The sequence below is a fragment of the Oncorhynchus masou genome, chromosome 6, assembly GCF_036934945.1.
Source record: "Oncorhynchus masou masou isolate Uvic2021 chromosome 6, UVic_Omas_1.1, whole genome shotgun sequence".
NCBI classification, from domain to species: domain Eukaryota; kingdom Metazoa; phylum Chordata; class Actinopteri; order Salmoniformes; family Salmonidae; genus Oncorhynchus; species Oncorhynchus masou.
Window position 1 is genome coordinate 82,005,876 of NC_088217.1, and position 23,171 is coordinate 82,029,046.

General features: G+C 44.6%; 1 protein-coding gene across 3 annotated transcripts in view; it reads right to left on the reverse strand.

Moving 5' to 3' along the window:
• Window positions 1-23,171, reverse strand: part of LOC135542791 (interleukin-1 receptor accessory protein-like 1-B) — a 462,236-nt gene that overhangs the window by 266,322 nt on the left and 172,743 nt on the right. For all 3 annotated transcript variants that reach the window (XM_064969989.1, XM_064969990.1, XM_064969988.1), the window contains exon 3: window positions 15,768-16,047. In XM_064969989.1, the coding sequence (XP_064826061.1) occupies window positions 15,768-16,047 (280 nt within the window). The remainder of the gene's footprint in view (window positions 1-15,767; window positions 16,048-23,171) is intronic.

Consider the following 23,171-nt stretch of genomic DNA (forward strand, 5'->3'; position numbering starts at 1 on the left):
TATATGACTGGTTATACAGCACCACAATTATCTACTTTAGTCACCACACATTCATTATATGACTGGTTATACAGCACCACAATTATCTACTTTAGTCACCACACATTCATTATATGACTGGTTATACAGCACCACAATTATCTACTTTAGTCACCACACATTCATTATGTGACTGGTTATACAGCACCACAATTATCTACTTTAGTCACCACACATTCTTTATGTGACTGGTTATACAGCACCACAATTATCTACTTTAGTCACCACACATTCATTATATGACTGGTTATACAGCACCACAATTATCTACTTTAGTCACCACACATTCATTATATGACTGGTTATACAGCACCACAATTATCTACTTTAGTCACCACACATTCATTATATGACTGGTTATACAGCACCACAATTATCTACTTTAGTCACCACACATTCATTATATGACTGGTTATACAGCACCTGGATTAACTACTTTAGTCACCACACATTCATTATATGACTGGTTATACAGCACCACAATTATCTACTTTAGTCACCACACATTCATTATATGACTGGTTATACAGCACCACAATTATCTACTTTAGTCACCACACATTCATTATATGACTGGTTATACAGCACCACAATTATCTACTTTAGTCACCACACATTATTTATGTGACTGGTTATACAGCACCTGGATGAACTACTTTAGTCACCACACATTCATTATATGACTGGTTATACAGCACCTGGATGAACTACTTTAGTCACCACACATTCATTATATGACTGGTTATACAGCACCACAATTATCTACTTTAGTCACCACACATTCATTATATGACTGGTTATACAGCACCTGGATGAACTACTTTAGTCACCACACATTCATTATATGACTGGTTATACAGCACCACAATTATCTACTTTAGTCACCACACATTCATTATATGACTGGTTATACAGCACCACAATTATCTACTTTAGTCACCACACATTCATTATATGACTGGTTATACAGCACCACAATTATCTACTTTAGTCACCACACATTCTTTATGTGACTGGTTATACAGCACCTGGATGAACTACTTTAGTCACCACACATTCATTATATGACTGGTTATACAGCACCACAATTATCTACTTTAGTCACCACACATTCTTTATGTGACTGGTTATACAGCACCTGGATGAACTACTTTCATCACCACACATTCGTTATGTGACTGGTTATACAGCACCTCAATGATCTACTTTAGTCACCACACATTCATTATGTGACTGGTTATACAGCACCTGCATTAACTACTCTAGTCACCACACCTTCATTTTCTTTATCTGCACATCTTGTGCAAAGTTGTCGTTTTTCATTCCAGGTGTGATGGAGAACTCCAATCTCATCCATCTGATTGAGAGCTTTTGGCAGTGCCTTGGCTGCCCTAACTCTAGCTGTGCTGTTACCTTTAACATGCGGTGGTCTGTCTTGCTCTAATACCCAGTCTCTAATCCCTCAGTGAACGGTGCCTTGGCTGCCCTAACTCTAGCTGTGCTGTTACCTTTAACATGCGGTGGTCTGTCTTGCTCTAATACCCAGTCTCTAATCCCTCAGTGAACGGTGCCTTGGCTGCCCTAACTCTAGCTGTGCTGTTACCTTTAACATGCAGTGGTCTGTCTTGCTCTAATACCCAGTCTCTAATCCCTCAGTGAACGGTGCCTTGGCTGCACTAACTCTAGCTGTGCTGTTACCTTTAACATGCGGTGGTCTGTCTTGCTCTAATACCCAGTCTCTAATCCCTCAGTGAACGGTGCCTTGGCTGCCCTAACTCTAGCTGTGCTGTTACCTTTAACATGCGGTGGTCTGTCTTGCTCTAATACCCAGTCTATAATCCCTCAGTGAACGGTGCCTTGGCTGCCCTAACTCTAGCTGTGCTGTTACCTTTAACATGCGGTGGTCTGTCTTGCTCTAATACCCAGTCTCTAATCCCTCATTGAACGGTGCCTTGGCTGCCCTAACTCTAGCTGTGCTGTTACCTTTAACATGCGGTGGTCTGTCTTGCTCTATTACCCAGTCTCTAATCCCTCAGTGAAAGGTGCCTTGGCTGCCCTAACTCTAGCTGTGCTGTTACCTTTAACATGCAGTGGTCTGTCTTGCTCTATTACCCAGTCTCTAATCCCTCAGTGAAAGGTGCCTTGGCTGCCCTAACTCTAGCTGTGCTGTTACCTTTAACATGCAGTGGTCTGTCTTGCTCTATTACCCAGTCTCTAATCCCTCAGTGAACGGTGCCTTGGCTGCCCTAACTCAAGCTGTGCTGTGGTCTGTATTGCTCTAATACCCAGTCTCTAATCCCTCAGTGAACGGTGCCTTGGCTGCCCTAACTCTAGCTGTGCAGTGGTCTGTCTTGCTCTAATACCCAGTCTCTAATCCCTCAGTGAACGGTGCCTTGGCTGCCCTAACTCTAGCTGTGCAGTGGTCTGTCTTGCTCTAATACCCAGTCTCTAATCCCTAAGTGAACGGTGCCGTGGCTGCCCTAACTCTAGCTGTGCTGTGGTCTGTCTTGCTCTAATACCCAGTCTCTAATCCCTCAGTGAACGGTGCCTTGGCTGCCCTAACTCTAGCTGTGCAGTGGTCTGTCTTGCTCTAATACCCAGTCTCTAATCCCTCAGTGAACGGTGCCGTGGCTGCCCTAACTCTAGCTGTGCTGTTACCTTTAACATGCAGTGGTCTGTCTTGCTCTAATACCCAGTCTCTAATCCCTCAGTGAACGGTGCCTTGGCTGCCCTAACTCTAGCTGTGCAGTGGTCTGTCTTGCTCTATTACCCAGTCTCTAATCCCTCAGTGAACGGTGCCTTGAGGGAAATCATTTCACCCAACACTGTATTTTCAACTAGATTCCATAACTTTATGAAACAATTTGTCTCTTTCATTTTACCGTGGCTTTATTAATTTGTCCTCCCAAAGCCTACGGGCAAAATGTTTGGCCACTCAGAAATACCATGCATACTAAAACCTATACACTGAGTAGGCCTATATCCGTTTGGTACAGACATATTTCAATGAGAGAGTAAAATGGTCAAAGTTCCAAGTTCCAAATCACTTTGATTCTTTCTCTTTTTTCCAATCGTCTGAATAACCTCTTCATGTTATGCTTCTCCTCCCTTGAGTGACAGCTGTAGTATAGGGGTTGTCTCGCTCAGAGTTCTAGCGTTTGTGAATAGGGGGCTGCGATGGAGCGATGGGAAGAGGGGGAGGATGGGGGAGGGAGGGAGGCAGTGTCAATTGGATTCTGCTGAGGAAGAAAGTGCATTCTGACATTTTGTCTGGCAGATAAAAACCCCATCTGATATGAAGAGAGAAGGTCAGTGTCTCTACTATCAGATACTGCTGGTCCAAATCTAGTTTGATGCCTTTCTCTCAGCCTGCCTACTTGGCTTGGGAGGCATAGTGCAGATAATAATAATAATAATAATAGATTTATTTTATATTGCCGTTTTCATTTCAAACAGAATCTAAAAGTCGCAACAACAACAAAAAAACGATATCAGATAGCAGATTCCCTTCAAACTCAACTCTGGACCAAGAAGCCAGTTCCACTGCATTTTTTCATTGTTCCTCTCTAATCAGGGATTGATTTAGACATGGGACAACAGGTGAGGGAAATGAATGATCAGGTAGAACAGAAAACCAGCAGGCTCCAGACCTCGTAGGGTAACAGTTGAACACTTCTACTGTAGCCTACTGGTGATTCCAGAGTCATTTTGTAATATTACAATATACTAACAATATCTACCATACACTCATGTCAACTGTTCACGGCAGTGGAGGCTGGTGGGAGGAATGGAATAAATGGAACGGAGTCAAACGTGGTTTTCATATGTTTCATGTGTCATGTGTTTGGGCTCCCGAGTGTTAGAGGTTGTCACTACAGGGTAGCCTAGTGGTTAGAGTGTTGGACTAGTGAACAAAAGTTTGCAAGTTCTGTCGTTCTGCCCCTGAACAGGCAGTTAACCCACTGTTCCCAGGCCGTCATTGAAAATAAGAATTTGTTCTTAACTGACTTGCCGAGTTAAATAAAGGTAAAATAAAAAAATAAAAACTACAGACACCCTGGTTTGAATCCAGGCTGTATCACAACCGGTTGTTATTGGGAGTCCCATAGTGCGGCGCACAATTGGCCCAGTGAGGTACAGGGGCAAATTTCCATTTGCGAAATTAGTAACATGACCTTTCAAAAGAATTGTCCTGGGTAGCCGTGCGAGGACACACGATTGTGACAGGTGAGGATGTGGCATCACCCAGTAGCCGACCGGTAACTCCACCCATCTCCACAGCCAATCCCAGTCTCAGATTTCCTCCCGCATGCAGCCTCTGGGATTCAGGCTTCAGGCTTAATCAAATGGAACTGAGGCAAGAGCACAGGACAAATCTCCAATCAGCAAAAGCGTGAAGAGTGTCTAACAGATTGATGCAGACCTTAACACATGCATCCGCTGGATTAAATCCTATTCCAATCACATCGAGTGTGCATCCCAAATGGTACCCCTTTACGTATATGGTGTACTACTTTTGACCAGGGCCCGTGCACTATATAGGGGATAGAGTGTTATTTGGGAAGCACCCTGAGAGAGGCCTTGGGAAACCTCACAAAAAGCACACAAGTGGCTGGCTGAAGTATTAGGACGTATATTTGTGTAATAGCTCAATGTCAATGTATCGTTACTGTCGAGTGGCAGATATTAAACAGAGGGCAAAACCTCAATATTACACAGTAATCGTTCTGTAAAATGGTCACACAATATATGCGGTGCCACAGTTGAAAGGATCACTTTGTGGTACCATGAATGTCTTTCAGGCACAGTGGAATTTCGTTTTTACTTCCTAGACAAAACCTTTACACCTGTGTCATTCCAAAAAACTATAGTTCACTGCTTGCTCAAGATAAAATAAATGACTCTAATTTGCCTAACAATGTACTTCATCATCCTTTTTAATGGACCATGTATTCTCTGATGAGTTTAAATAGTAGGAAGACTCCATAATTCATAGTGAATGAATTAATAAAACATTTCTCACATCACACTCAAGGCCATAACATGAGGTGTCCCCTGTCTAGTAGGAGCAAGGTAAGACATTGAAATTGGGAATGTGTGTGCATGTGTGTGTGTGTGTGTGTGTGTGTGTGTGCGTGTGAGTGTGTGTGTGTGCGTGTGAGTGTGTGTGCGTGTGTGTGTGTGTGTGTGAGTGTGTGTACGTATGTTTTCCTCACCAAAGGGCAGAGAGAGAAAGCTACCATTTGTTACTAGAAAGCATTTACCACCAAGAGGTAATTCTGTCTCCACACACTCACTCAACCCCCCAGCCTCACATAGACAACAGCCAGGTGCCTGCCAGGTAGACATAACACAAACACAGTCTAGAATACATCATACACTCCACCTCACCTCCCCCTCCAGTCCCCCCTCCCTCCTTAGTCTCTGGCTCTGATTGGCTGTGACGGCGGGGCTGGATCAATGGGACAGGGCTTGACTGGTGGCAGAGTGACGGAGTGTCTCTGGACGTCCCATTTGACTGAGAGATCACCAGCTGGGCCCTGCAGCGGAATACTAATCCAGTCTCTCCTTCCTCTGGTGACAGCCAAGGCATGTAGGACAGGACATGCCTTGACACCATTAATAACACGAAGGCTCAGAATGCATGTGAACAGCCAACTGCTTACTGCGGATTCCCCCTGAACTATTCCCTCATGTGGCTCTGTGACATTTCTCTGTTTGCTCGCATTAGCATACCAAATCAAATCAAGTCAAATTTTATTAGTCACATGCGCCGAATACAACAGGACCTTACAGTGAAATGCTAACTTCCCAACAGTGCAGTTTTACAAAATACAGATAAGAATAAGAGATGAAAGTAACAAGTAATTAAAGAGCAGCAGAAAAAAATAACAATATATAATGGGGGGTGCCGGTACAGAGTCAATGTGCGGGTGGCACAGGTTAGTTGTGGTAGTATGTACATGTAGGTAATTAAAGTGACTATGCATAGATGACAATATAGAGTGGCAGTGGAGTGGAGAGGGGAGAGGGGAGGGGGACAATGCAAATAGACTGGGTAGCCATTTGACTAGATGTTCAGGAGTCTTATGGCTTGGGGGTAGAAGCTGTTTAGAAGTCTCTTGGACCTAGACTTGGTACTCCAGTACCGCTTGCCGTATGGTAGCAGAGAGAACAGTCTATGACTATGGTGGCTGGAGTCTTTGACAATTTTTAGGGCCTTCCTCTGACAACGCCTGGTATAGAGGTGCTGGATGGCAGGAAGCTTGGCCCCAGTGATGTACTGGGCCGTTCTCACTAACCTCTGTAGTGCCTTGCGGTCGGAGGCCAAGTAGTTTCCATAACAGACAGTGATGCAACCTGTCAGGATGCTCTCGATGTTGCAGCTGTAGAACCTTTGAGGATCTGAGGACCATGCCAAATATTTTAATTCTCCTGAGGGGGAATAGGTTTTGTCATGCCTGCTTCACGACTGTCATGGTGTGCTCGGACCATGTTAGTTTGTTGGTGATGTGGACACCAAGGAACTTGAGGCTCTCAACCTGCTCCACTGCAGCCCTCTCAATGAGAATGGGGGACGTGCTCGGTCCTCTTTTTCCTGTAGTTCACAATCATCTCCTCAGACTTGATCATGTTGAGGGAGAGGTTGTTGTCCTGGCACCACACGACCAGATTTCTGACCACCTCCCTATAGGATGTCTCGTTGTTGTCGGTGATCAGGTTGTGTCATCATACTGTTGTGTCATCGGCAAATGTATTGATGGTGTTGGAGTCATGCTTGGCCGTGCAGTCATGAGTGAACAGCGAGTACAGAAGGGGGCTGAGAAAAGGGAGTACAGAAGGGGGCTGAGCACGCACCCATGAGGGGCCCCCATGTTAAGGATCAGCGTGGCGGAATTGTTGTTACCTACCCTTACCAACTGGGGGCGGCCCGTCAGAAAGTCCAGGATCCAGTTGCAGAGGGAGGTGTTTAGGTGTTTAGTCCCAGGGTCCTTAGCTTAGTGATGAGCTTTGAGGGCACTATGGTGTTGAACGATGAGCTGTAGTCAATGAATAGCATTCTCACATAGGTGTTCCTTTTGTCCAGGTGGGAAAGGGCAGTGTGGAGTGCAATAGAGACTGCATCATCTGTGGATCTGTTGGGGTGTTATGCAAATTGGATTGGGTCTAGGGTTTCTGGGATGATGGTTTTGATGTGAGCCATGACAAGCCTTTCAAAGCACTTCACGGCTACAGACGTGAGTGCTACATGTCAGTAGTCATTTAGGCAGGTTACCTTAGTGTTCATGGGCACAGCCATTATGGTGGTCTGCTTAAAACATGTTGGTATTACAGACGCGGACAGGGAGAGGTTAAAAATGTCAGTGAAGACACTTGCTAGTTGGTCAGCGAAAGCTCGCAGTACATGTCCTGGTAATCCGTCTGGCCCTGCGGCCTTGTGAATGTTGACCTGTATAAAGGTCTTACTCACATTGGCTTTGGAGAGCGTGATCACACAGCATCGGTCCAGTTGGTGCTCTCATGCATGTTTCAGTGTTATTTGCCTCGAAGCGAGCATAGAAGTAGTTTAGCTCGTCCGGTAGGCTCATGTCACTGGGCAGCTATTGGCTGTGCTTCCCTTTGTAGTCTGTATTGGTTTACCACATCCGGCAAGCACCAGAGCAGGTGTAGTACGATTCAATCTTAGTCCTGTATTGACGCTTTGCCTGTTTGATGGTTCGTAGGAGGGCATAGCAGGATTTCTTTTAAGCTTCCGGGTTAGAGTCCCACTCTAGCAGCTCTAGCCTTTATCTCAGTGCGTATGCTGCCTGCAATTCATGGCTTCTGGTTGGGGTATGTACATACGGTCACTGTTTGGATGATGGCATAGATTGCACTTATTGATGAAGCCAATGATAGATGTGATGTACTCCTCAATGCCATTGGAGTAATCCCGGAACATGTCTCCTGATCCTCTGAAACTCTGGGCGCGCTATTTCATTTTTGGATGAAAAACGTTTCCGTTTTAAACAAGATATTTTGTCACAAAAAGATGCTCGACTATGCATATAATTGATAGCTTTGGAAAGAAAACACTCTGAATTTTCCAGAACTGCAAAGATATTGTCTGTGGGTGCCCTAGAACGGGAGCTACAGGCAAAACCAAGATGAAACGGCAACCAGGAAATGAGCAGGATTTTTGAGGCTCTGTTTTCCATTGTGTCCTTATATGGCTGTGAATGCGAGAGGAATGAGCCTGCCCTATCTATCGTTTCCCCAAGGTGTCTGCAGCATTATGACGTATTTGTAGGCATATCATTGGAAGATTGACCATAAGAGACTACATTTTCCAGGTGTCCGCCCGGTGTCCTCCGTCGAAATTGGTGCGTCATTTTCAGCTGCTGGTATTTTTCCATGCGATTCTGAGGGGAAAGCAGGCTTCCACGAACTGCATATCAATGAAGAGATATGTGAAAAAACACCTTGAGGATTGATTCTAAACAACGTTTGTCATGTTTCGGTCGATATGATGGAGTTAATTCGGAAAAAGTTTGACGTTTTGGTGACTGAATTTTCGGTTCGTTTCGGTAGCCAAATGTGATGTACAAAATGGAGCGATTTCTCCTACACAAAGATTCTTTCAGGGAAAAACTGAACATTTGCTATGTAACTGAGAGTGTCCTCATTGAAAACATCTGAAGCTCTTCAAAGGTAAATTATTTTATTTATTTGGTTATCTGGTTTTTGTGAAAATGTTGCGTGCTAAATGCTACGCAAAATGCTAAGCTAGCTTGCAATACTTTTACACAAATGCTTGATTTGCTATGGTTCAAAAGCATATTTTGAAAATCTGAGATGACAGTGTTGTTAAGAAAAGGCTAAGCTTGAGAGCAGGCATATTATTTTCATTTCATTTGCGATTTTCAGAAATCGTTAACGTTGCGTTATGCTAATGAGCCTGAGGCTGTATTCACGATCCCGGATACGGGATGGGTAGTATCAAGAGTGTGTCTCCTGGTCCTCCCTGGTTAACGTGTCTCCTGGTCCTCCCTGGTTAACGTGTCTCCTGGTCCCCCTTGGTTAACGTGTCTCCTGGTGCTCCCTGGTTAATGTGTCTCCTGGTCCTCCCTGGTTAACGTGTCTCCTGGTGCTACCTGGTTAATGTGTCTCCTGGTCCTCCCTGGTTAACGTGTCTCCTGGTGCTACCTGGTTAACGTGTCTCCTGGTCCTCCTTGGTTAACGTATCTCCTGGTGCTACCTGGTTAACGTGTCTCCTGGTCCTCCCTGGTTAACGTGTCTCCTGGTGCTACCTGGTTAACGTGTCTCCTGGTCCTCCTTGGTTAACGTGTCTCCTGGTGCTACCTGGTTAACGTGTCTCCTGGTGCTCCTTGGTTAACGTGTCTCCTGGTCCTCCTTGGTTAACGTGTCTCCTGGTGCTACCTGGTTAACGTGTCTCCTGGTGCTCCCTGGTTAACGTGTCTCCTGGTCCTCCCTGGTTAACGTGTCTCCTGGTTCTCCCTGGTTAACGTGTCTCCTGGTGCTCCCTGGTTAACGTGTCTCCTGGTCCTCCTTGGTTAACGTGTCTCCTGGTGCTACCTGGTTAACGTGTCTCCTGGTGCTACCTGGTTAACGTGTCTCCTGGTGCTCCCTGGTTAACGTGTCTCCTGGTGCTCCCTGGTTAACGTGTCTCCTGGTGCTACCTGGTTAACGTGTCTCCTGGTGCTCCCTGGTTAATGTGTCTCCTGGTCCACCCTGGTTAACGTGTGCTGTCTGCCTGGCTGCATGGTATTTTTTCCCTATCATATGGCTGAATTAGAGTTGATTTCACACACAGATTGAAGACACATTACGTCCCTGTCAGCGGTAGGCTCTGAGCACAGCACAGCCACCTGGAGGGCCCCTTTTTCTTTTTACATTGGTGTCCTCTGACTTCTCTTAGTGCAGCCGAGCATATGCATCATGGGCTGAATACACACACGCACGCACGCACACACACACACACACACACACACACACACACACACACACACACACACACACACACACACACACACACACACACACACACACACAGAAACACTCAAGGCATACCTAGAATACACAGGTTAAACATCATATAGAGCAGCAACACAGTGGAAGAGAGGGAAGATATACTATTAGAGAGATCAGCAGGAGAGAGACGGAGAGAGATTGAGAGGGGGAGAGAGACGGAGATAGAGACTGCGGGGGAGAGAGGTGAGGGTTGAAGGGTTGTGGGGTCACCGAGGGGAATAGGGATGAGGGTTTAAAGGTTGTGGGGTCACTGAGGGGGAGAGAGATAAGGGTTGAAAGGTTGTTGGGACACTGAGGGGAGAAAGATAAGGGTTGAAAGGTTATGGGGACACTGAGGGGAGAAAGATAAGGGTTGAAAGGTTGTGAGGACACTGAGGGGAGAAAGATAAGGTTTGAAAGGTTGTGGGGACACTGAGGGGAGGAAGATAAGGGTTGAAAGGTTGTGGGGACACTGAGGGGAGGAAGATAAGGGTTGAAAGGTTGTGGGGACACTGAGGGGGAGGGAAATAAGGGTTGAAAGGTTTTGGGGTCATTGGGTTGCTACATGTGTGTTCTGAAGGACTAAAACAACATACGTATCTGCCTCATTATTATTGTTCTATCATACACTCTCCACTGACATCTGGTGAAAAGGCTAGATGTCTACTGTACATACATGACTGACAGGCTTCCTCCGCTTGACATAATAATACATACAGCATTTCTATTAATCAAAGTAACAGCGTTTGCCCTGAAATGAAAAGATGAAAATAAAAATGTTGGTGAAGAAAACCACCCAGAGGGTAAGAGAGAAATGAAAGGCTGTAGCAACACAGATTAAAGTGTGATAGTGACTTCTGGAAGTAAGACTCATTCTGCTGGTGTGGTTTATAAGATACAGCAATGACTCCGTCCATCCATGCTCTGCTCAAAGACCCTGATCCTAATCTCGTTCTCTCTACAACCACAACGTTCCTCTTTTGTCTCCCTCACTGTGCCCACTGCCTAATCCAAATTCAATATGTTAACATGTGCGAGTGCCTTGCTACATCGGAAAATGCAAAGCTGAGTCCAAAGGAGAGCATCCTGGGATTCTGCTGCAGTGTTGTGATGATTGGGCCCGAAAAGAGGGGAGGAATTATAAGTCATATCTCCATAATGACAGTGTTCGCTATTGTTGGGATCTGTTCATTCCATTTCCATATTTTACTACGTGTGTCAACACAGCAACAATATCTACCACAATATTGTACAGCAGGGGGTAACTTGATGAGAAATGGTGAGGGGTTTAAAAGTGTATATAATGTGTCTGTGATTGGTGTCATTTGGGGACAGTGATATGTTGAATAGATAAACACTGAAAGGAACATCTCTCAGAATCAAAGGGTAATTTTAAGTCTAAGCCAAATCGCAGGTTGATTCTATATACAGCAGTTCTATACATTTAAGAACATTTCCATTGAAGTATTGAACCTGAAACAGAGGAAGTTGAGTAGAGCATTGAATAGGCCACTACAGACATGGGATTTCTCTCTCTTTAAGGTACAGTAGGTTTTCCCAGCTCTAACTGGCAGACACTTTGCTCTCCACTAAAAACAACCTACAATGAAGCGAACTAATGAGCCATTCAAGAAAAGACGTCCTTAACCGAAGAGGTTAATAAGTTATTACTATATAATTATTAATACACAATACTGTAACACGTTTTCTCTTTTCACTACCACAGGCTGCACAGCCAGACAGCAGCAATGCAACGTGACAAGGAAGTGTAACGTTTATTGACTTGGAAAGCAATCCAGTGATATGTTCTCTTTAGGGAGAGCTACAGAGAAAAAGAAAAGGCTTGTTCAATTGCAAACCTTCTTTTTCTGTTTTCTGTTCATTGTATGACTAAAATGGTAAACTTCCGACAGATACTAAAATGTCCTAGATATTCCGATGTTAATGTCTAGTGTTAATAACATGTTTCAGAAGTCAATCTGTTGATCAGAAAAGCATGGAGCGTGGCAGTATGATGGCACGTAGCGTACTTGGTAACAGATTTGGACTAAATGAATCCTCCAGATTTATTATGGGAGATAACATGTTTCTGTATGTCCAACATATGGAAGGGAACTAAATCTGCCTCATCACAGGCAGGGCAATGTGATGATACGTCTCACAGAAACACACACGCCATGTGTGAGAGCCAAGGATTTCTACCTGGGAAACATAATGTCGCTGTCGGTTGAAAACCTTGTAACTACATTTTATGCAAATGTTCATATTATACTTTTCTAAAACCAGTAACACCCCTCAATGTCTTCTGGATCAAATTAAGGTCCTATATCTGTAGAGCTGTGAAACGCAATTTAGTGCTATTAAATAAAAGTGATATTTGATAGTTTTTTTAAAGTGCGGTGTGGGATTCGGCTATCTGTCTCCCAACATGGCTGGGTTTCAGTACCTATCCTAGGCCTGGTTGTTTACATAGCAGTTGTGGTAAAACAGTCAGGGAGTGGAGTAAGGACAGTCATGACTCTCGGACCAAGAAAGTGTATTTTAGTTAACGGGAAAGTATTTCCAGAACAGTTTCTGTTTTGGAGAGAAGAGGTTTGAATCAGACAGCAACGATCTCCAGCCAATCAATAACATGCGTTCTTCATTTGAACAATTCAATTAAAGCACATTGATGGAATGATAAAACCAGTGGGACTGCATCCAGAAGCATCTTGTCAAAACGCTAGAGAAGAACCTCTTCCTACGGACCTGGAGATTGGTAAAGGTTGACGGCACATAGTGGGAAAGAACAATACAATGGGATTATTTCTTATGATTATAGCAGAGTAAGTGTTGCCCCTAATTGGTGTAAACAGTTGTGACTAGCTACAAAGCAACACACTCATCCAAATCAAATCTCCTGGCTCGACTATTTCGGCCTGATTACACAATAACCCCATGGTGAGTGATCGTGTTCCTCCTCAGGCATCGGCTACACAGCCTAGCGCAGCACTGAATAGAATAGAGAATCATGGTAGAAGGGGGATTGGAGCTGCTCGCTAACTGCCTGCGTGACTGTGTCAACTCTCTGAACCATGCTCGCTGGCTGACTGCCTGCCTGTGTTAACTCTCTGAGCCATGCTCCCTGGCTAACTGCCTGCCTGTGTTCACTCTCTGAGCAATGCTCCCTGGCTGACTGCCTGCCTGTGTTTACTCTCTGAGCAATGCTCGCTGGCTGACTGCCTGCCTGTGTTAACTCTCTGAGCCATGCTCCCTGGCTAACTGCATGCCATGCTCCCTGGCTAACTGCCTGCCTGTGCTCCCTGGCTAACTGCCTGCCTGTGTTTCTGAGCCATGCTCCCTGGCTAACTGCCTGCCTGTGTTCACTCTCTGAGCCATGCTCCCTGGCTAACTGCCTGCCTGTGTTCACTCTCTGAGCCATGCTCACTGGCTAACTGCCTGCCTGTGTTCACTCTCTGAGCCATGCTCACTGGCTAACTGCATGCCTGTGTTCCATCTCTGAGGCCATGCTCACTGGCTGACTGCCTGCCTGTGTTCACTCTCTGAGCCATGCTCCCTGGCTAACTGCCTGCCTGTGTTCACTCTCTGAGCCATGCTCCCTGGCTAACTGCCTGCCTGTGTTCACTCTCTGAGCCATGCTCCCTGGCTAACTGCCTGCCTGTGTTCACTCTCTGAGCCATGCTCCCTGGCTAACTGCCTGCCTGTGTTCACTCTCTGAGCCATGCTCCCTGGCTAACTGCCTGCCTGTGTTCACTCTCTGAGCCATGCTCCCTGGCTAACTGCCTGCCTGTGTGCTCCCTGAGCCATGCTCCCTGGCTAACTGCCTGCCTGTGTTCACTCTCTGAGCCATGCTCCCTGGCTAACTGCCTGCCTGTGTTCAGCCATGCTCCCTCTCTGAGCCATGCTCCCTGGCTAACTGCCTGCCTGTGTTCACTCTCTGAGCCATGCTCCCTGGCTAACTGCCTGCCTGTGTTCACTCTCTGAGCCATGCTCCCTGGCTAACTGCCTGCCTGTGTTCACTCTCTGAGCCATGCTCCCTGGCTAACTGCCTGCCTGTGTTCACTCTCTGAGCCATGCTCCCTGGCTAACTGCCTGCCTGTGTTCACTCTCTGAGCCATGCTCCCTGGCTGCGGTGCAAAGGGGCGGTTAGCTAGAGCAATGCAAGTGTTACCGCTGCTGAACGGCAGGGCAAATTCTCTCAGCTGAATTGAGGTTAAGAAGAAGAGAGGTCACACTGACTGTGCTAGTGGTGTATGTGAGTGTGTGTATGTGTGTGTGGCAGGCGGAACCAGGGCAAACACAGCATTGGGAGTTTTTTTATAGACCTCAAAGCCTTTATTAAAGGGACAGCTCAATCAAAACACAGAAACAACATGATTTTCATGAGCTTCCACAATCTTTCCAAAGTTGTGGGGAAACCATTCATCAGGTTTTACAGTGTTTGGAGAAAGGAGTGGCTCTGAAACAATATGTTGGATAGACAATGGTTCCTCTCCCAGTTGAGCCAAGCAGCCTTTTTTAAGCCTTGGGCTTAAAATGCAGGTTGTTATGGTCTTCTAAGTCAAGATACCTGCTCTGACCTTCCCACTCACCTGGATATGAACAACCTTTACAGGAAAGAAACCCTCTCTTCTATCAATATGACCTTGGAAGCCAGAAACTTTACAACATTTGGAACTCATAAATGATAATGTTGTCCTCCGACGGGTGTCTTTATTCGCCAAGGGGAGGAGGTACATTATCTCCCCTTTTCTGTCTCTCTACACCTCTTGTTTCCTCCCCCACCACCTCTCAGCTGTGAGTAACTGTCCATCTTCATATCTTTCCTCCCTCGCTCCAGACTCCATAGCTGCGTTAAAGAACAGGAGTTGAGAAGCCTAAGAGTTATGGGTCTGCCAATGACACTTAATACCTTATTGTCCCCTGGAGGAAAAAAAACAAAAAACTTAAGCATGTTAAGTGAGGCAGGGCCTCTAACAGTGTGGACCCAGGTCCAACTCTCTTCTGGCTGGGGATTAGATAATTCATTAGTAATCTGCAGGGGAGGACTTTAAAGCAGCTTGATTTATATGCATAGGTTGCAGAAACTCCTCTCCCCCACTCTTTTACCTACAACTGCTATGTAAACAACCAGGAATAGGATAGGTACAGAAACCCAGTGTCACGCCCTGGCCATAGTTTACTTTGTATGTTTCTATGTTTTGGTTGGTCAGGGTGTGATCTGAGTGGGCATTCTATGTTGGATGCCTTGTTTGTCTATTTCTGTGTTTGGCCTGATATGGTTCTCAATCAGGGGCAGGTGTTAGTCATTGTCTCTGATTGGGAACCATATTTAGGTAGCCTGTGTTTCACTGTGTGTTTGTGGGTGATTGTTCCTGTCTCTGTGTTTTGCACCAGATAGGGCTGTTTAGGTTTTCGCACGTCTGTTATTTTGCTAGTTTATCGTGTATAGTTCCTTTATTATAATAAAATGAATAACAACCACGCTGCATTTTGGTCCGCTCCTCCTTCTACAGACGAAAGCCGTGACACCCAACCATTTTGGAAGGAAGATTTCCACAATGCACTTCAACAACTATCAGATATGATAGCAGTTATATTTAATAGCACTAAATTGCTCTAGGTTGACTAGATATAACAGAACACCTGACCTCAATACACAGGAACATAACAGAACAACTGACCTCAATACACAGGAGCATGACAGAACAACTGACCTCAATACACAGGAATAGTGTCCAACGTCTTGGAGCTCGGTGGGTCTAAACCAGATAGCGTCCTCCTCCTTGTTCATTCTGACGCCGTCGAAAGAGATAGGCTCCTCAAAGTCTCCGTGTCCTGTACTTTTATACCACATCAGGCTTAGTCCCACACTCTGGGAGTGGGTGTAGTTCGCTCTGATGTATCCATAGAATAAAGCACATTTAATCCGCACCGGTTCCCCCAAAAGCACTTTGTATTTCAAGTAGTCCACTGACCAATCCGTGCAGTCGTCCACTGAGGAGAAAGGAGAGAGGGAAAGGTAGATTAATAGGACTGTCATAAGAGCATCATAAAAGTGTTATAATGACACGATATAAGCACATTTGTTTCCTTACACAGGAAAACAAGCTGAAATATGCTGATCATTTAAATGGTATTTGGCGCTGGGAAGTGGGATCAGAGTCAAATAAATGACTGGCCTTAGTTAAGTCTCTATGTGCATTGCCAGTATTGATTTGACCATCATGAATCAGGAAGTAATAATTGTAACAATTGTTTCCAGTAGCATTTTCATCTCAAAGTGGCAACACTTCCAACCTATCACCCCTCTCTAAGCTATTTCCACCACACAGGAACAGTAGAAAAGATGTAGACAGAATGGAACACATAAAAGAAGAGGATAGAGTAGTAGCTGTGGTTGCCGGGGCCTACAGCTGTCTGCTCACCCAGCCGTGCCAGAGCACTAGCACCAGCTGTGACCTAGTCAGAGCCGGGGCAGCGAGAGCCAATGGGAGGGCAGAGTCAGGAGTAGACACACGACCACTCGCACCCGGAACGAGGACGAGGAGCCAGGTACACACGGCGGATGACAGACAGGGGTGTAAAGTCCAAAAACATGGATGGCATTACCACCAGACCGTGGAGGCACTGTCCTCTGAGAAACTCACTACTAAAAAGTAGCACCTCTGTATTTAAACGGTATGAAGCACTTTCTGCCATATTACTCTTATTGTATAACAATATTAGACTTCCCAAAGCATAATTCATCCTCTCACCAGACATGCACACATACTACATCCAGATGTATTAGTCTGTATTATAGACTCTTTAACATCAATCTAACATAATGATTACATACAGGCCCAGTTGTCAGAGCCATCCACTTCCATCCTAATGGACGACTCAGGACACTCCTTCACATTAAACTGCAATAGAAAACAAGAGAATATCTCTGCGTACACACTGAACTGCCTTTAGTGTCCTCTTGCAATACCACAAATGTCAATGTTCAGGGAATAAATGAAAAATCCCTTCCTGATATTGGCCAGCTACAGGTAGAGGCTGGGGGTCACTGAAGGTTTATCTCCATTATGATATCTCATATAGTAGTCACCGACCACCAGCCAATCATATCATATCATATCACCATTAGGTACCTCATCAATTGGAAAATACCTGAATTGATTCGGTTGGTTTGCATATTTATTTTGGATCGGTGGGGTGTCTGTCTGTCACTCACACAGTTGCCTACCTCAAGGAGCACTGAAGGGACAGAACAAGAGTTCCAGGGGCCCCCAGCCATACACACACAAACACACACACACACACACACATGCATGCACACACACAGTGAAAAGGCTGTAGAAATCAGAGTTTTCATGCAGGCTTCCGGGCTGTGGATGCTAGCTTCTGTCCTCCTCTGAGTACATTGACTTCAACACAAAACCTAGGAGGCTTGTGTTTCTCACACCCTTCCATAGACTTACACAGTAATTATGACAACTTCTGGAGGACGTCCTGCAACTGATCTGAACTCTCGCAGCATGAACTGACATGATGTCCACCCAATCAAATGATCAGAGAATGAATCTAGTACTGAAAGCATAAGCTACAACTAGCTAGCACTGCAGCACATTTAAAGTGTGGTGAGTAGTTCACTCAAAGAAAGAAAAAGACAATAGTTTAACCGTTTTTAATAAATTAATTCCTTCCAAAATTAAGAACAAGTGAGAGAGAGAGAGAGCGAGAGAGCGCAAGCTACATTTCATAGTAAATACTTGTTTCACTTTCAATTACTTAGCTAGCATCGAATGCAGCCAGATAGTTTAGCCTAATCAAACACCTGGCTCAAACAGAGAGGGATGCTATGTTGGCGAGCTGACTATGTCGATCCAACACTGGAAGTCTTACAAGTCAATGTAAGCTTTTAGTTTTATTAATTTATTGTTGACGGGGCCCACCGGTGTAACTGCTAAACTGCTTGTTGCTGACTGTACACTGTACTGCATGACTGTATCGAGTTTACTAACATGTTAGTTCTAGTAGCTAAACTCAGCAAAAAAAGAAACGTCTTCTCACTATCAACTGCATTTATTTTTAGCAAACTTAACATATTTGTATGAACATAACAAGATTCAACAACTGAGACATAAACTGAACTAGTTCCAAAGATATGTGATTAACAGAAATTGATGTGTCCCTGAACAAGGGGGGGAGGGGTCAAAATCAAAAGTAACAGTCAGTATCTGGTGTGGCCACCAGCTACATTAAGTACTGCAGTGCATCTCCTCCTCATGGACTGCACCAGATTTGCCAGTTCTTGCTGTGAGATGTTACCCCACTCTTCCACCAAGGCACCTGCAAGTTCCCAGACTTTTCTGGGGGGAATGGCCAAGCCCTCACCCTCCGTTCCAACAGGTCCCAGACATGCTCAATGGGCTCCGGGCTCTTCGCTGGCCATGGCAAAACACTGACATTTCTGTCTTGCATGAAATCATGCACAGAACGAGCAGTATGGCTGGTGGCATTGTCATGCTGGAGGGTCATGTCAGGATGAGCCTGCAAGAGTGGTCTGCCACTGCGAGGACGATCAGCTGTCTGTCCTGTCTCCCTGTAACGCCTCACAGTACAGACATTGCAATTTATTGCCCTGGCCACATCTGCAATCCTCATGCCTCCTTTCAGCATGCCTAAGGCACATTCACGCAGATGAGCAGGGACCCTGAGCATCTTTCTTTTGTTTTTTAGACTCTTTTAGAAAGGCCTCTTTAGTATCCTAAGTTTTTATAACTGTGACCTTAATTGCCTACCGTCTGTCAGCTGTTAGTGTCTTAACGACCGTTCCACAGGTGCATGTTCATTAATTGTTTATGGTTCATTGAACAAGCATGGGAAATAGTGTTTAAACCCTTTGCAAAGAGGATCTGTGAAGTTATTTGCAATTTTTACAAATTATCTTTGAAAGACAGGTTCCTGAAAAAGGGACATTTCTTTTTTTTGCTGAGTTTATGTTGACTATGACGTGACAATGATATAGGCTGTGTGTAGCGGTTAGAGGTTTGGCTTGGAAAAGTTGTTTCGCCTGGTCACAGACAGCTGATGTGGTGTGCACTGAAGTCCACAAGCGAAGGGAAAAGGGAGAGGAGGAGAGTGCGTAGATAGTTGCGAGAATAAATCATAAACGCAACAAACTGTTTGTATGTATCTGCTATGAAAGTGAACTGTGTTCGCGTGTGATCAGGGGTGTACTCATTGCGTCTCTTCTGTTGTTTAATGTTTCTAAATGGAAGCAAACGGAACAAAACGGGGATAAACATACCTGCATTTGTCCAATAGAAACTCTTGTTTGCAACTGGACTAATGATTACACCCTATATCAGCTAGATGCAGGCAAGAGTGTGCAACTCGGTATTGAATGTGTCACTGTCTGTCACCTTGCCTACTGTACGTGGTAAACTTTCATTCATAGGCTAGGTTGTAGCAACCTCATGATGGGTACAGGGAACATTAGAGCATCATGTAGTAGCCTAGTGGTTAAGAGTGTTGGGCCAGTAACTGAAAGGTCGCTGGATCCAATCCCGAGCCGACTAGGTGAAAAATCTGTCAATGTGCCCTTGAGCAAGGCACTTAACCCAAATTGCTCCTGTAAGTCACTCTGGATAAGAGTGTCTGCTAAATGTCTAAACATTTAAATGTAGCCTAAACCAATCGATGTTACATTGAGCTGGGAGAATGGAATATGAATGACAGTCGTCCAATATGCTGTAATAGAAATAAGGCCATGCTTATGAAAAATTGATAATCCTCCCTCATCTTAAACACTTCTGATCTCATCTCAGTTATCCCTCGTCTTAAATACCACTGATCTCATCTCAGTTATCCCTCGTCTTAAATACCACTGATCTCATCTCAGTTATCCCTCGTCTTAAATACCACTGATCTCATCTCAGTTATCCCTCGTCTTAAATACCACTGATCTCATCTCAGTTATCCCTCGTCTTAAATACCACTGATCTCATCTCAGTTATCATCTCAGTCTTTAAATGCCACTGATCTCATCTCAGTTATCCCTCGTCTTAAATACCACTGATCTCATCTCAGATCTCATCTCAGTTATCCCTTAAATACCACTGATCATTAAATACCACTGATCTCATCTCAGTTATCCCTCGTCTTAAATACCACTGATCTCATCTCAGTTATCCCTCGTCTTAAATACCACTGATCCCATCTCAGTTATCCATCGTCTTAAATACCACTGATCTCATCTCAGTTATCCCTCGTCTTAAATACCACTGATCTCATCTCAGTTATCCCTCGTCTTAAATACCACTGATCTCATCTCAGTTATCCCTCGTCTTAAATACCACTGATCTCATCTCAGTTATCCCTCGTCTTAAATACCACTGATCTCAGCTTGTGCAAACTATTCCTCCATCATTCACTCGCTCTCATTTCAACTGTCTATATCTTCCCCCCATTAAAACAGCTGGCTAGCACAGCTGCTGAGCACTCAACAGGCTTGGCTAATTGTGTCTTCATTAATGTTTTATTTACAAGAAACAACTCCGCAGCTAATTAACGGGGGGGGGGGTTGTCCTATAATTAATTCATTCCAGAGAGATAGAGTGAGAGAGTGAGAGTGAAAGTGAGCGACAGAGAGAGAGAGAGAGAGATTAAAAATAACTCACATTTCATGAAAGCAAACACTGGATAAGCATCAATATGGCTTTTGAAACGACCATAAACTTTACAGTGGAGTTCAACTGAAATCTACATCTCTATGTGTTAGTCTGTAGAGATGCTCTTCAAGTAGAGACCCAATCCCAAGCCACTTCAGGTTGGTTTAGAAGAGCAGGTAGCTAGATGATAGGGATGTAACAGTAGCAGACATTAACAGGAAGGCTGCAGTCTACAGGTCGGTCTGGGTATTGGGGGGCCTTTCACAGCATGACTTACAAAAGTGTTACTTTCCTCCCCCTGTTGCCATGGGAACCTAGGAACTAACCTTGCTAATCAACGACTGACTAATGAAGCGTCGTTTGAGCACTGTGGCAATCTGTAACTAAAACAAGAAATCACAAAGACGGTTTTGCATAATTAAAAGCTAATTGCGAGAAGTCTCCTTTAGGGAACAATCTCTACCAGTCTTTAATGCACTCACAGAGTCAGTCACACACAACTCATATTGCATTTGGATCTTTTCTTCCAATTAGAGTTTTAAATTATGAATAAACAGTCATTATGAAAAGTGAGAATTTATGAATGGTCACATAGGACTGAGCTATACTCCATTTTAATTCCAGGCTATGTGTACACTAATGGCTATGTGTCCACTAATGGCTATGTGTCCACTAATGGCTCTGTGTCCTGGCTATGTGTCCACTAATGGCTATGTGTCCTGGCTATGTGTCCACTAATGGCTATGTGTCCTGGCTATGTGTCCTCTAATGGCTGTGTCCTGGCTATGTGTCCACTAATGGCTTTGTGTCCTGGCTATGTGTCCACTAATGGCTTTGTGTCCTGGCTATGTGTCCACTAATGGCTATGTGTACTGGCTATGTGTCCACTAATGGCTATGTGTCCTGGCTATGTGTCCTGGCTATGTGTCCTGTGTCCTGGCTATGTGTCCACTAATGGCTATGTGTCCTGGCTATGTGTCCTGTGTCCTGGCTATGTGTCCACTAATGGCTATGTGTCCTGGCTATGTGTCCTGGCTATGTGTCCACTAATGGCTATGTGTCCACTAATGGCTATGTGTCCTGGCTATGTGTCCTGGCTATGTGTCCACTAATGGCTATGTGTCCTGGCTATATGTCCACTAATGGCTATGTGTCCTGGCTATGTGTCCACTAATGGCTATGTGTCCTGGCTATGTGTCCACTAATGGCTATGTGTCCTGGCTATGTGTCCTGGCTATGTGTCCACTAATGGCAATGTGTCCTGGCTATGTGTCCTGGCTATGTGTCCTGGCTATGTGTCCACTAATGGGTATGTGTCCTGGCTATGTGTCCTGGCTATGTGTCCACTAATGTCTATGTGTCCTGGCTATGTTTCCACTAGAACACTGGAACACTGGACATCTAATGCCTTTTCTCCATCACTGCCTCTCCTTCTCCCCCATCAGGCCAGATTAAACACAGAACATTATGGCTACATTCACTCATTTTTACAGCTCCGCGTGTCTTCACTCGTCTCTCCCTTCACGTAGATAAAGTCCCCAAGAATCATGTCCTCTGTCAACTCGGCTCGTGCAGTGTGAATGGATTCTCAGGTGCAGAATGGGAGCTGTCTCTAGTCCTACTGCTGTTTCCTCGTCTGAAAGGTGTTTGGGTAAAAAAGGAGAAGCACGTTGGTTGTCAACTTCTTGATTTATCAAAATAACACGGCACATTTACATGCACTGTATAAAGCATTATGTGGCAAAGGTCAAATAAAAACAGCTTTGTATTTCAGAGGAAAGTTATCAACTCCAAATGATCCGGTTTGGCTTCATCTGAAAAGTTCACATTTCCAAGTCTGTATTCATTTGGACAGAAGGTAGTAAAGTTCTCAATTGGTTAAAAAAAATACAGAATGAGTAATAGTAAAAACATCAAATAGATTTTTCAGTTGAAAATGTCAACAGTTTAATTGAGTATTTACAGAAGAGAGGAGAGAGATTGGAGACACATTTTCCCTCTTCAAAGTGTATCCATTCAATCAAACTATTTTCATGGAAATATTCAACATAGACAGTAGTTGCTGAGTGAGGAGAAGGCTCTGTGTAACGCTTCTAGTTGGTGGAAGGAGAGGAGGACCAAAATGCAGCGTGGTAAATGTTCGTCATGTTTTAGCTGAACGAACTGAACACTACACAAAATAATAACGAAGCAAAAACAAAACCGTTCTGCCAGGTGAACAGACACTAAACATAAATTAAACACCCACAACCAAAATGGGGAAAACAGGCTACCTAAGTAGCCTAGACAACGAACGACACCTGCCTCTGATTGAGAACCATAGTAGGCCAAACACATAGAATTATACAACCTAGAAAAAAGAACATAGACTACCCACCCCAACTCAAGCCCTGACCAACCTAACACAAAGACATAAAAAAGGAACTAAGGTCAGAACGTGACACTGTCTCTGTTTCT